At 34.5% G+C, this 13,720-nt stretch overlaps 1 protein-coding gene across 1 annotated transcript in view; it reads right to left on the bottom strand.

Annotated features, from left to right (window-relative positions):
- Positions 1 to 5,913: 5,913 nt before the first annotated feature.
- LOC136409742 (rho guanine nucleotide exchange factor 17-like) overlaps positions 5,914 to 13,720 on the bottom strand; it is a 40,957-nt gene continuing 33,150 nt past the window's right edge. Inside the window, exons 8-13 of the mRNA XM_066391449.1 lie at positions 13,412 to 13,503; positions 13,101 to 13,362; positions 12,229 to 12,519; positions 11,773 to 11,840; positions 10,884 to 11,222; positions 5,914 to 9,021 (exon numbers count right to left, since the gene is read on the bottom strand). Coding sequence (XP_066247546.1) covers positions 8,585 to 9,021; positions 10,884 to 11,222; positions 11,773 to 11,840; positions 12,229 to 12,519; positions 13,101 to 13,362; positions 13,412 to 13,503 — 1,489 coding nt within the window. The 3' untranslated portion in view covers positions 5,914 to 8,584. The remainder of the gene's footprint in view (positions 9,022 to 10,883; positions 11,223 to 11,772; positions 11,841 to 12,228; positions 12,520 to 13,100; positions 13,363 to 13,411; positions 13,504 to 13,720) is intronic.

The raw sequence follows: 13,720 nt of genomic DNA, 5'->3' as shown, positions 1-13,720 counted from the left end.
TTTCAAAGTTTACAAAAAGTTTCAACATTTCTTTTAAATTGCAAGAAAATGTTATTCCAAAGAAGTCCGTGAAAATCGAGTCAGAATAATAAGTCATCAAAATGTTCCGTGACAATCCTTGAAATTCCAAACCGCAAATCTGTGGAAATTATAAGAAGTTGCTGAGAATTATCAAAATCCAAAGAAATCACGTAAGTCATCCATGACCTGTATAATATCGAATACATTTCTAAATAACTTGAAAAATTTTAACTAATTTCCAAAAAAGATTACTTATTAGTAAGTAATACAGTTACTTATAATTGTTAAACCATATTGAAATAAGAACGATTTTAAAGATTTACGATTTGCTCACATATCTCCGGAATCATTTGGAATTTTCATGATCCAAAAAATGCATTTTTCTGAGTCACCAATTGCTTAAGTATTCTATAGATTTCTATTTCTTACGGTTTTCGAGATTCGAATGATGTACTTCGATTTTGTTTTTTGCTCGATGTGCCTGGAACCCCGTAGGATTATTCTAATAAATTATATAGTTTTAATCGTTATTATTGTGTGCGTATAGGATTCTCCATATTAGACTATGCATTTTAAAAGTCAAACAAAAACTTTCTAATCGAAATAAAACATCTATTTATTGGACTAATATGTAGCTAATTCTATGGGATTTATTATTAATATAGATAACTATTAAACTTAAAAATATCAGGTCTTCTAAATGCCCTCCATCAACTTCAATGCAATTTTGAATTTTAAGTTCAAAATTTTGCATCATCCAATGAAGTATATCTCAATCTATTCTTGGAGTTTCATTTCGAATCCACTCTTTTAGCTCCAGAATATTTATTACACCATACCAAACACTGATTTTTGGACTATAAAGTTTTTTGATAAATGGTGAGCGAGAATTTTCACGCCAACTACGAACAAGCAGGGACAAAAATTTTAAGTCGTGCGGCAACAATTCTGGAGCTATAAAAGTGGATTCGAAATGAAACTGCAAGAATAGATTGAGCTTTACTTCACTGGGAGATGCAAAATTTTGAACTTAAAACTCGAAATTGCATTGAAGTTGATGGAGGGCATTAAGAAGACATGACTTTTTTTTTAATTTAATAGTTATCTAAATTAATAATAAATCCCATAAAATTAGCTGCACATTAGTCCAATAAAAGATTTTTTTTACTCCGATTAGAAAGTTTTCATTTGACTTTTAAAATGCTTGGTTTAATATGGGGAATCTTGTATGATTGCTACAACTACCGATAGCCTTGACCTGAATTGAACTAAAATCTGCCTGCTCTGTATTTTCGCAGTCCCGCCCTGCTTTAATAATTATATTTACGTCTCCACAATTTTTTTGTCAATAAACTATTTTCAAGGTGTATGTTGCGATTGTCTCAGGGAGATAACTAGTAAAATTTTTACTTTTATAATGATACATGACGGATATGAAAGAAGTGGGTAGTACTGAGACTTATGCACCAAGCTGGGACCGCCTCTGGCGAGTAACAAAATTATCATTACCATGTCCAATAATTTTACACACTGAATAAAAGCACCTTTACGCATTCCTAGCGAACCACGCAGCATGAATTGACACGCGTATTGTTCCGCATTTAATAAAATCACATTCGTTCTTTATTTTCATGTGCTTTCTTTGGGAATAATGTCTCACACTTAAGTAAGGGCGACTCGGCCAGTGGAATTTCACACTGCGCCATGGTGGTGATTCTCAAACAAAATATTAGAAAAAATGAAAAATCCGAAACGTACGGAACATATTCACATTCTTTCGGTGTCGGTGACATATCAAGACACATATAAAAGAGAAATTGACGTTATTGATTCCCATTATGTAATCCGACTTTATCGCTACAGTTTCATCTCACCGATGTGAAAAAATAAATAAATCTGCGGTCATTTTGTCTCAATTATTTTGACATAACAGAGATATACTGCGCGATGGTCGACGTTGTGTTGGTAGTTAAATTTTACGACCCAACCCCCACTGGGTCCTAACAAGTGTAAAACCGAGGTGAATAGTTAAGGGCGGGTCACTACTTTTGCCACTAAAGATAAATAGGCGCGTCCGAAGTAATCGTTAAGGGAAGGGTTGAATGAGAACTTTTTTAATTTAGTCCTATAAATTTCTTGACATATAAATTATCCCTTTAGGGGTGAGGAACAAGCCGCTTTGGCTTCGATTATCTCAGTCGGTCGTTTGTTGCGTTTCCACTTTAAAATATAAGATTTTGCGGCTTTGTTTAGATGACACTTCAGTTGTCCGGAATAATTTTCAATGCGCGCTTAGATGGCAAAAACCAAGTGGATGGCCGGCAAAAAATCTAAGAAATAGTTTATTTGAATACAATAAGGAGATTTGTATCTGCACATTGTCTGAAAAATCTGTAAACGTCAAGCAATTCGACGCTCTGTTTTGAAGATCTCGCCGTGAATTTATTATCAGACCCACCGCAAAATGGTTTATTTTATACCCTTCTAACGTAACTCTAAGTTTAGTATGCGGTTTTGGGACGATTTCAATCGTATTGTTTAACCATGATTTGCTTACCAAGCAAATGAAGCCTGAGTAACCTAATTCCTTTAACAGTCCTGAATCGCATTTTTCAAATAGTCACTGAACAAAAGTTTTAGGTTTCGCCCATAGGTTCAGGTGTTAATAAATCTCCCCTAACATGCATTTCTTACAAACAGCCGTTACAAAATGATTTGTAATTCCCTAAATGTTACCATAAATATTTTGCTTGTCACATTAGATGTGCCGTGCATAACCCCTTATTATCAGATCGAATTTTAAGTAAAATGGGGGTTTTTCTAAAATTCTCTAATACCTCGTTTAGTAGACCAAGTCTGACTACTCGGCATATAAATAAATATGCCACCGGCAATTAATATTTATTTGTTTACCAAATGAACCAATAAAGAACTTAGAAGGGTCGTATTTTTATTACTTTAATATGTAAATAATATATCTTCCTTATATCATAACTTAGGCCGCCTTCTCGTGAAATCTTCCTCCCAGAACGCTTAACGAATTTATTGCCTCAGCTACTAGTTCACACATGGGGTGTCCGTTTGAAAATCATATTCAATGCATAATTATGTGAATTTTAATAGTGCCAAAACATTTGTTGCTTGGAAGACTATTTGCAGTTCATTATCAAAGAAAATATGTTTTTCTAGTGATGTGGAGATTATGACGCATGTTGCTGCATATAATAGGTAGAAGAGCTGCATTTCTGATAAATAAGATATAATCATATCCTGGTCGGTTGGAAATACCTGGGCAGAATTTCTGCAGTTTTATCTTATTTAAACTAGTAAATTAGTCGATTTATATAGATTTTGCATTGATTTTATGGTTTCAGCGCAAAATCATCGTTTTCAAATATTTTTGTTCATTTACACACAATTTTTTATTCTTGAAGTTACACGAAACTCAGTTTGATAGATTTGGCTAAATTACCTCAATTTAGCGCTCTTTTTGAGATTTCTGGCAAATCTTCAACATCTGGTAAGTTTAGAACATTTACACAGAATTTTCGCCGTTTTAACTTATTTACAGTTTAGCTTGATAAATTTGACCGGCTTATACACATTTCGCATTTTTTTAATGCTTTTAGAGCAAAATCATCGTTTTCAACCATTTTAGTTCACTTACTGACGATTTTGATGACATTCGTCTGAAACCAAGGAATCAATGCCAAATACATATAAATCAATCAAATTGATCAAATAATGCCTTACATAACTTAAAACAGCGAAAATTATGTCCAACTGTTCTAAAATTGTGAGGCGTTGAAGGATTGCTAAAAATCATAGGAAAAAAATGTAAAGTGCAATTAATTGATCAATATCTATCAAAATGGGTTTTGTATAAGTGCAAACACAGATAATTGCATTTAAATGAGCCAAAACGGCAAAAAAAATTATTATTTTTCTTCGAAACCATCGTTTTCCACGTCATCGTGATATGCAAAAGCTAGTTTATCGATAAGTATACAACATGAAAGGACGATTAACAAATCGCCACATTCAATTAAAGGTTCTTAATTCTTACAAAATTAATTCAAATTAACCAGTGACTTTCAGTAGTATATTACACGTTAATGACTTGACCGTGAGCATCATTGAGCATCATTGTAGCATGCGCCATCTAATGGGCGTTAGTCTAAAGTAAAGATCTTATTTTCAAAATAGAGGAAGGTTTCTAATTGGTCTACAACTCCATCGAAGATCCGGATCATCAAGACTGGACTTTAAAAAATTTTTAGAACCGATATTTCATATGAATCATCTCGATGAGCTCTACAAGCAAATCGAGTTTCAATATCTGGTTTAGTTTCTGAGATATATCATATTTTCGTGATGTTGTAGGGGCCTCGAATTACTGTAATTCAAAGGCATTACGAGAGTACAGAAGGGCACTACCGATTTCACAACTTTCTCTATCAATTGCAATTTTAGATCTAAAATTGTAGATACTATCTACAATTATTGTAGGTTTGGGTTACAATTATTGTTACATTTTTTCATCTTATAAATTTGTTACGAAGTGAATTATGAATTTTACTTAGTGCAACTGAATCAGGGTTTAGTACGCCTCTGTACTTTGAATAATCACATTCACAATTTTCGACCATCTAAAGTACATTCTTGAGTTTATCTCGAAGGAAAATCAATGGCGTACAGAATGTATTTCTGAAGTTATAAATGTTTTAATTTTTGTATGACCTGAACGTTGTATTCGAGTTATTTACAGTTGTGCGCCGGTACGCCTTTATGTTCTGTATGTGTCCGTGTTTTCTATCTATAGAAAATCATTGCAGTATCGAGAATGTTTCCGGAGTTAGAATATATTTTAAATTCATTGTGTCGATATGCTCTATAACCCTTTTCAACTCGGGTTGTATTTCAAATCATATTTTTGAGGCTCCGGGGTTTCAATTGAAGTATTCAGGTTCAGTATATTTAGCATCAATATCAGTTTATATAAACGGAAAATAGCACCTCAAAAATATCGCAATTTCCCAGACATTAAAGAAAAAAGAGGAAGGCATTTTTTATATCAAGTTTTACACTGTGTTGATAACACGGTAACCAGTGGAGAAATCATATGTCATTAAAAAATTTCGATTAAAAAAATTTTCTAATGGGGAAGGAGATACCCACTTTTTATTATACAGGGTGTTTAAAAAAAAATTCAGGAATGAAAGGTGTGATACCTTGGCCCATTCTCAGAAAAAAAGTTTCTATTAATATGGGTCCGCCAACGCACCATTTTCGAGATGCAGGGTGTCAATAATAAGAATACTGGTATTGCTGCTTTTGTTGTTAATGCTTTTTGTTGATGTAAATGTAATGTTGCAAATGTTATTTAGTAGTGTTCACTGTTGTGCTGCCAGTTTGTGCTCATTCTTTTTTACTATAAAAATGCATTTTTATATTAATTCAGAGATGGCCGATATGCATTTTATGTACGGTCGTGATAAAAATGTCGTCTGGCTTCTTCTCGGCGAAGATGTGATTTCTGTGTACAAATGGCATTTGGATTTGTAGAACATTTTCTTTAAGTAAGGAAAAAGGTTAAAACTGTTTTTGATTTTGATTTTTTTGAAACCCTGAATTTCGAAAACGGTGCGTTTGCGGACCCATGTTAATAGGAACTTTTTTCTTAGAATGGGCCAAGGAATCACACTCTTTATTTCTGAACCCTTTTTTTTAAACACCCTGTATACTTTTGAAACTTTCCACATCTAGGGAACCAATAGGTCAACAGTCAAATATACCTCAAATTGCCTATGTGAACCGACTGGTAATATTTCTTTTAGTTACACCTTCAGACTTTTGACTCACAAATCTATCGACGGCAATGAAAACATCTAATTTTGGACAAAAATGCTTTATATTACAATAACTTTTACATTACAAAATATATCTATATTATGTTATATACTATTCATTTATTAAAACAATAATTAATCGGTTTTATGAAACTTAAAACGATTACATTACACAATTCGCATATTGAACTAGCCCGAATCGCCATCTCTAATTAAACTAATAATAATTACGAGATCGGAATACTTTTTTTAAACAAATACAATATGTATAAGTACACGCAGTATTTTGTGTTGAGTTTTACACGTTACAATAATGTTACATTGAATTTTCCATTCACTATACACTCTCTTACACAAGGGTCTCTAGGCGTTGGTACTGTTAACTCAACAGTCCGTAGACGTAAACTAAAAACTTTTTCTGAAATTAATTCGTTATTGCTAAAAATGTTAAAAAGCTGTTCGTATTTACAGCGCTATTATGGAAAACCCTGTCAATTTTACTACATCCTACAAAAAATCGAAAATATGTATTTATGTATTGACTACAAATTAGAAAGAAAATATTTCCCATAATGTATTATACTATATATAAAAAATGTACTTACTATCCTTAGTAAACAAAAAATTCGTCGTAAACAGAAAACGATTTTTTAAATTAATTTTACACAAACCTTGTCAACACCTTCGTTGAAAATTAGGCCGCTTTACTACTAAGAAAATTCTTATACAAATTTTCACAAATATTAAAGCAATTTATTGTTCACATTTTGTTCGTAAACACGTATGTATGTCTAGGTCTTATGGCGTTACCACACACACTCAATACTCAAATTAGCGATTATCGTTAATATTTGAAGTGGGACACACAGGAGTTTATGAGTTCCTGTAATCGTAGAAATTACCTATAAGCTCTATATGTATAATATTAAGCAACAAGCGGTCTTCCTATAACTGTGACACAACATCTCAGCATAATGGCTTTTGTGTCATATACTACAAACATTATAAATACATGCTCAAAAATAGTTACGCGACAGTGAATGGTGAAATCTGTCGCTTAATTATCACAGAATAAGTTTTGAAAAAATCAAATCAGCTTTCGATTTAATGGAGAACAATGCGATGGAGTGTGGGGTTTTCTTTTGACTTCTGTCGCAGAATAGGCCTTCCAGTAGCATCGTTGAATCACTATTATAAAGCTACAATTTGTCAAAATCAACAAATTTTGAGAGAAAAAGTGTTTATAAATACTGTGTGCTCTTGATTATTTTGCTCAATTTTGAAATTGCTTAGTACCTACTACATGTATATTTCTGCCAAAATCGTTCTTGTTCCAGAGAACAATAATTACTTTAGTCTATTACTTGCAACGCAACTGGACACTCTGTTAAGGTTATACAGGAATTTCTATAACACTATAATTATCGTTCACCCTGTATAACAAATTGACATTTTACAGAGCGTTGGTCAAAACTATCAATGATCAACAATTGTAGGAACAATAATTGGAAGCTATTTATGCACAAACGATATAATAATTGTAAAAATAACAGCGACACTAACCTATTTTGTTGAATTCCGATATGACAACTGTACAATAGACATATCACACATTTTTCCAAATGCATTTTTTATCACTCCTACTTAATACTTGTATCTGCTAAAAATAATTATTGTTAGAGAATTACCACTGTAAATAAACGTGTATTGTGATTCATTTTTTAAGACTTCTAGTGTTGGTTTACATTTTACGTTAACATAAACACAACTATGCCTTCCTATCCGTAATTAACATAATAAACAACTCTTGACTCGAGAAAAGTTTTTCAAGACGCAACGACGAGCTCCTTATACAACCACATTTTCCAAACACTAAGAGTGAAAATGCAAATTCTTCATCTTTGGATTTTCAATTACCTGCATCCATTATTGCCCTCGTTTTGGCATTTCCACCAAATTGTTACACAAATACGACAACGTTTTCAAAGACATTTTTGCAAAGTTTCGGTCTTTGCAAAGGGGATTCCCATTTGTACCTACTAGAACCTAGAAGAGGCATTTATATAATTCTGCCTGTAGCTTCGTCGAATAAAATCTAATCTTTGTATATAAAAATACATGTCATTTTCCACAAGATCAGTGGCGTATTTGTACACGTGTACCTGACGATATCGATCGAGGTATGCAAAAATAGTTTTTCCGCTCTTACATATTACCCTGTTGTTGTTGTTGATGTTGTTTAAATCAGAGCTTAAGGTTGTTGAAGATATGTTGTTTTGTCAAAATGTTTTCATAAAATATATCTGCTTAATTTTAAACGAGGACTATTACTTGCGATTTAGCTCTGATTAAAGGATTAAGAGAAATGATCCTTTTCAGAGTATTCCTCTTAACATTGACACATTTATCGGCAGAGGCAGTGCATTATCAAAACTAACGAAACATATACTTGGTATGACCGCTAAAAATTACATATTATGCGTATGTGGTATTACACAGATGTGAAAAATAATTATTTAGTTCCCACTATCTATTTCCAACTGCGAAAGGTAAATTAATCAATTATTGTCATGTCTCATGAAAATTCCGGACAGCCTAAGACTTCTTTTTTTAAGTCTCTTCCATAGATCTAGCTACAAGGATTTCTGCCTTGGCTAAATCAATATCTCCTGAGACACCGTGGGTGGGTATTCTACTTTCTCTTCATAGTTAAATCAAATGGTCCAAAGCAGCACATGATTGGTGGAATCCTCTCGTCCTGCACCTTCAGACGTGGAATTCGAAATACGGAAATCTTCGTATCCCTCTCCTCCGGAGACCACCAGGAACTTCGGAGGCTTCGATTGCGGAATGTCAGTCAACAATTTGTTTTTGGAGTTCTTCTTCGAAGGGGTTTCTTTCAAAGGCACCAACGGCATGAAGTACGGCATCTCGAGGGAGGCCAAAATTCGTACTTGTCCGGTGTTACCGTGGGGCACCCCACTGATTGTGGGGATCCGCGAAATTTTACCTGTTGTAGGGGTTACGTGGGGTAAGGCCATGGTCAACACCACCCCTGCAGAAGTTCCAATCCACAGAAGATCCTTGCAGCTCAGGAGGGAAGTTACTCGAAGACAGGCAGCTTTGTGTTGGCGAATTATATGGTCGTAGCCTAGGAAGAAAAGAATAACAATGTGGTCACTCCAAGATCGATAATTAAGTAGAAAAATCACCATACTTTCTAGGGCTAAGGTCATTCATAATCAAAAAGTAATTTGAAGCGTAGAACATACCAATAACTGGTGACTTAAATATGTCAATCTTGTTGTACTTTTTATACTGGCATTGGACTTTTTTATTTAGATTACACAAACAATGTAAGTACAATTCGTTTTTCAAGCAAATTTAGTTTTTTTAGTCGGAAGGCATAAATTATGGAGCTTTGATTGCAATTCAGGCTCTCTACACGGAGCATAGTACCTCAGAAATTACAAAACTTATGTAATTTTCTTCTTTCACTATGTGAAGAATTTTAAGATGTAGGATGTGCTTCAAATAACCATTTCTATTTCATTTTTCCACGCACACTCCTCGAGCGACCAACCCCGGTAATCTAAGCCCCTCTATTCGAGAAAAGATTTCTGGATCTGTCCATAAAGGTACTAAGGCAAAGCACTAGAAAGAATGAGGGTCGTTCGCCAGTTTTCAATTCATCTGTAATAGCTTCTCGTTCTTCAATGATCCACAACGTGTAGTGGATGAGTTAAGTGACTACACTGAAGTACTTTTATCAACTGGCAATGGCACTTTCCATTTTTCATGAATAATAGGCAATATATAGTTTACGACTCTAAAACTCTAAAAATTTGATGAGGATTGAAGCTCTAAATGGATATGAAATTCTTTAGAATTAATGTTATAATTTTTTCACCTTCGATTTTCCTAGATTTGTTGCCTTTCTCCTTAAATGCCGAAACACCTTTAGGGACCACCCTGTATATCGAAAAAAAGTACTTATATGAAACATTATCGGAATTTTTAGGCAAATTCGAAACTGTTAATACATATATGGCGTTCTATCTTTAAAATACATGAAATTTTGTCATGTAAATTGAGAAACTCTGTAGATACACAAAAATATTACAACTTAAGAGGTTAATCCCAAAAATACAGTTTTCTTGTTTTTTAGAAATTTGTTTTAGCCATTGGGTGCTAAATCCGGACTATAGGGTGGACGGGCAATGATTTCTCATCCAAACTCTTGCAGGAGAGGGGCGGTCGTACGGGCGACCTGTGGGTGAATGTTGTCATGGAAAAGGCATACCCCTTGCTCAACATTCTTCTACTTCTGTTCTGAATTGCCCGTTTCATTTTTGCATTTATTGTGGTTCCATGATCCATAAAGTCGACCAATAATACCCCCTTTGGATTCCAAAACACAGTTGCTATGATTTTGCCGACAGACTGTCACTACTTGCGAATATTTTTGAGATCCATTTACAATTTTCGATACACTTCCGTTAATTGGCAATGAATGTATGAATGATGGATTGGTTTAACGCCTTTTGCAGTTAAAAACTGAATAACTGTTGGAATTATGCATCTGACGGTGGCGCCAAGCAGGAACGCCATTGCAAACGACTGCCCAGCCAATACTAAATAAAAGGGCAAAGTAACCGATGATTTGCTTAAAAGTGAGAGAAGCAACGAACACGGTATAATGGTTAACAGACAGGCGAAATGTGTCTCTGCTGCTCTAGCGCTTTGCAGACCTTATTTTGAAAATTGCCCTCGTATTCGAGCCTAGAAGTTTTGGCATTTAAAGTCTCACTTGAGCCACACTATACATCTCTATTTAAATATATTTAATTGGTTGTTTTTAATGAGCCTTTTAATTAAGACATTTTAATTATGTTTTTTTTTGTTAAAAAAAATTGGGGAATGAGAATTAAAGATTGAACACAGATTTAATCTTTTTAACCACGTTTAGCAGCTCTTAAATCAAGTCGCACGATCATGTCTTCAAATACTCACATGACAACATCCTCTGCACGGCAGGAGCGACGCTGGTTTCATAAATGAGCTCATAAGTGACGATATTGAAGCATTTAATAATGGCGGAATTCTGCATTGACATCCAAACTGCGTTGCCATGAACCACCAGACAGCATATGTGGTGGTTCTCCGGGTCTTTGGTTAAGTCAATGTTAACAGTAATCACGATTTCTCTCTCGTAAGTAAAGGGGTTAAGTATGGCTATAGAATTTACACAAGCGCAGACTATTTTTGTATTCCAAGCTGTCAATTTTGAGAGAGGACTGCTGCTGTTGCCTACGAGGATTGATTTTGGATTTGAGGTATTCCAGCTGCCTTCTAAAAAAGAAAAAAGTGCAGATGGTCTCATTAAAAAAATTATACTCTATGACACCCCGCTTTTTTGGGACACCCCATAGCATCGTCACTAGTTTTAGAATTCACTTTCATTAGCCTCATATACATCCCCATAATTGATTTTTCATGAAATCACAAGTAAACTCATGGGAGCCTGAGGGGCTGTTGAATAGACACCCTGTATTGTAGAAGAATAATACGTCCATATACCTTTCATTAATTAACCTGCGCATTGCTACGAATCTAAACTAACACAGATGGGCATATATAATGTAAAAGTATTCAACTGTGTTTATATGGGGGTAGGTTTAGGTTAAACTAAATTTGCACCTAATAGGAATTCATGTAGATTCGTTAGATTTCAAGGTAGTTCAGACGAATTTTCAATAATCTTGGGATAAAAACATGAAAAGCCACATGCGCTCATGGTGCAAAATTGTCTTGAAACTGCTTTGAATTTAGTGATTAGTAAGAATAACGTTTTATGATTTGAATGGCATATCAGAGCATGTCCTATGCAGGAACTACTTACTATCATCTCGTTCGAAAATAAGCACGTAACCATTCGCCTGAGAAGCGTAGACCCGATTTTCCATGTACCTGAAAATGATAACCCGATTACGACTCTCTACAAGTAGCAACGCAATCGACCTATATTAAGTCATTAAGTAAGCTGCCATTTGCTATTAATATTAAATAATAGATTCTATTTAAAGGCTCTTTGTTAAATATTCCAGTGATACTCGAAAGGTCATATCTTTGTTGTTCCTTTACTTGTACGCATATTGATCAGAAGCGGAATGGGTGACATTAATTTCCACGAAAGTGGGAAATTCCTTTTTGCAAACTTTACCAAGTTATTCAATTATTATTTTGGAACCCCCTTGAAAACATTAATTTCAACTTTTCAAAATTTCGCATGTTCACGGATATCGGAATTGTTTTGTAACAATTTTTTTCTTTCTTTAAAAGTTAATTTGCTACTTACAAAAGAGATAAAACCGACGACCCGACTTGAAGCTTTACTTTATTCTTCTTGATCCTAATATTATCGTTCGAGTTGTAGATCAAGATGCAGCCTTCCTCAGTTCCGATCCACATAGTACAGCGTTCAGCCTCCTCACTATGGATGCTACTGGATTCGGCTTCCTTGTGATCACTCTTGACTTCTTCGTCCTCTTTTCGATCGTCCTCGTCACTCGAGGAACTGCTGTCGAGTTGAATCGCTTTCTGAGATTGCAACTTGTCTCGACTTTTTATTGATGTGTACGATGAGGCCCTATAAAAAAAATTATTACATATTTCTAGATCTTTTTAGTCGTTTTTGAAGGATTATGGAGGTTTTCCAAATTATCAAGGGATTTATTCCTGTTTTTTTTACCATGAACTCCGTAACTATCGAGATAAGTGAGAATTTAAATAGGAGCTGACAAGTAAACGTTTCTTTTTCATTACTAAAAATTGGCTTTTCCTAATATTATAGAACCGTCTCGTAACCTGGGACCACCCCGATCCTGGAAATTTCCCGGGTCTGTTGAATCGGGCCGGAATGGCCCCAATTGCAGTTAAAACCGTTCAACAACTTACAAATGGTGAATAATCGGTTGTGAATTCAAAACAAATGTAGACGCTTCTGTATATAAAGCAGTGAGGCAAAGTTCACGAAATCTATTTAAAATTTTTAACGACAAATATAAAAGTTGCGGACGAAAAATCAGTACAAACAGAAGTCTAATTACTGTTTTCCGTCAAGCATATTCCAGACTAATATGCTTTTATGTTGGACAATAAAATTTTTCTACTAAATAAGTTCGGTTGTTTTATTGCCGTCCTCAAAATAGAAGTTACACATCGACTTACCTACTCTGCAATCCTGCTCCTGGAACGGCGGTAATGCACAAAATTCTGGAATTGCAAATTCCATTGCAAGATGTTATAGCAGGTTCATATTTCTCATTCAAATTCAAGATGCAGACTTGACCAACGTGTCCATCACTGTTGCACAACCAGACATCACGTCCATTATCCGAAAAAGTGTGAGCTGCCGTGGATAGAACCAATCCAGCCCTAGTTTTGCGAATTGGCAGGATTGCGTAGATTTCTGGAGTTGGACGTCGGTCACCTGGATGGAAATTCTCAAATTTTGAAAATTCTAGTTAAAAGTTACCCACCTAATTTAGCCTGGCATTCTATAAGAGTTTCTTCCCAGGATGCCCGGATTTCTGCCTTGGGGAAATCAAGAGACACATTTTCAATTCCGTTTCTAAAATAAAATAAGGGAAAAACGTGTATTAAAAAAATTGTAATTACTGTAATTGGATGTGAGTCAGAATCTAGACCTTTGATTATCGTAGTCATTGTTTTCGCTTTTATAGAGAAGAAGCATTCTTGAGTCTCGTCTAACATTTGAAAAAGGGAAAAAAATCTGTTAAAGTTTTTAAAAATATTTTGTTTATTTTATTTTTGAGAATAAATCCTCA

The sequence above is a fragment of the Euwallacea similis genome, chromosome 6 (genome assembly GCF_039881205.1).
Source record: "Euwallacea similis isolate ESF13 chromosome 6, ESF131.1, whole genome shotgun sequence".
NCBI classification, from domain to species: domain Eukaryota; kingdom Metazoa; phylum Arthropoda; class Insecta; order Coleoptera; family Curculionidae; genus Euwallacea; species Euwallacea similis.
The sequence above is the reverse complement of the archived record's forward strand: the minus strand, read 5'-3'. Positions and strand labels throughout refer to the sequence as shown.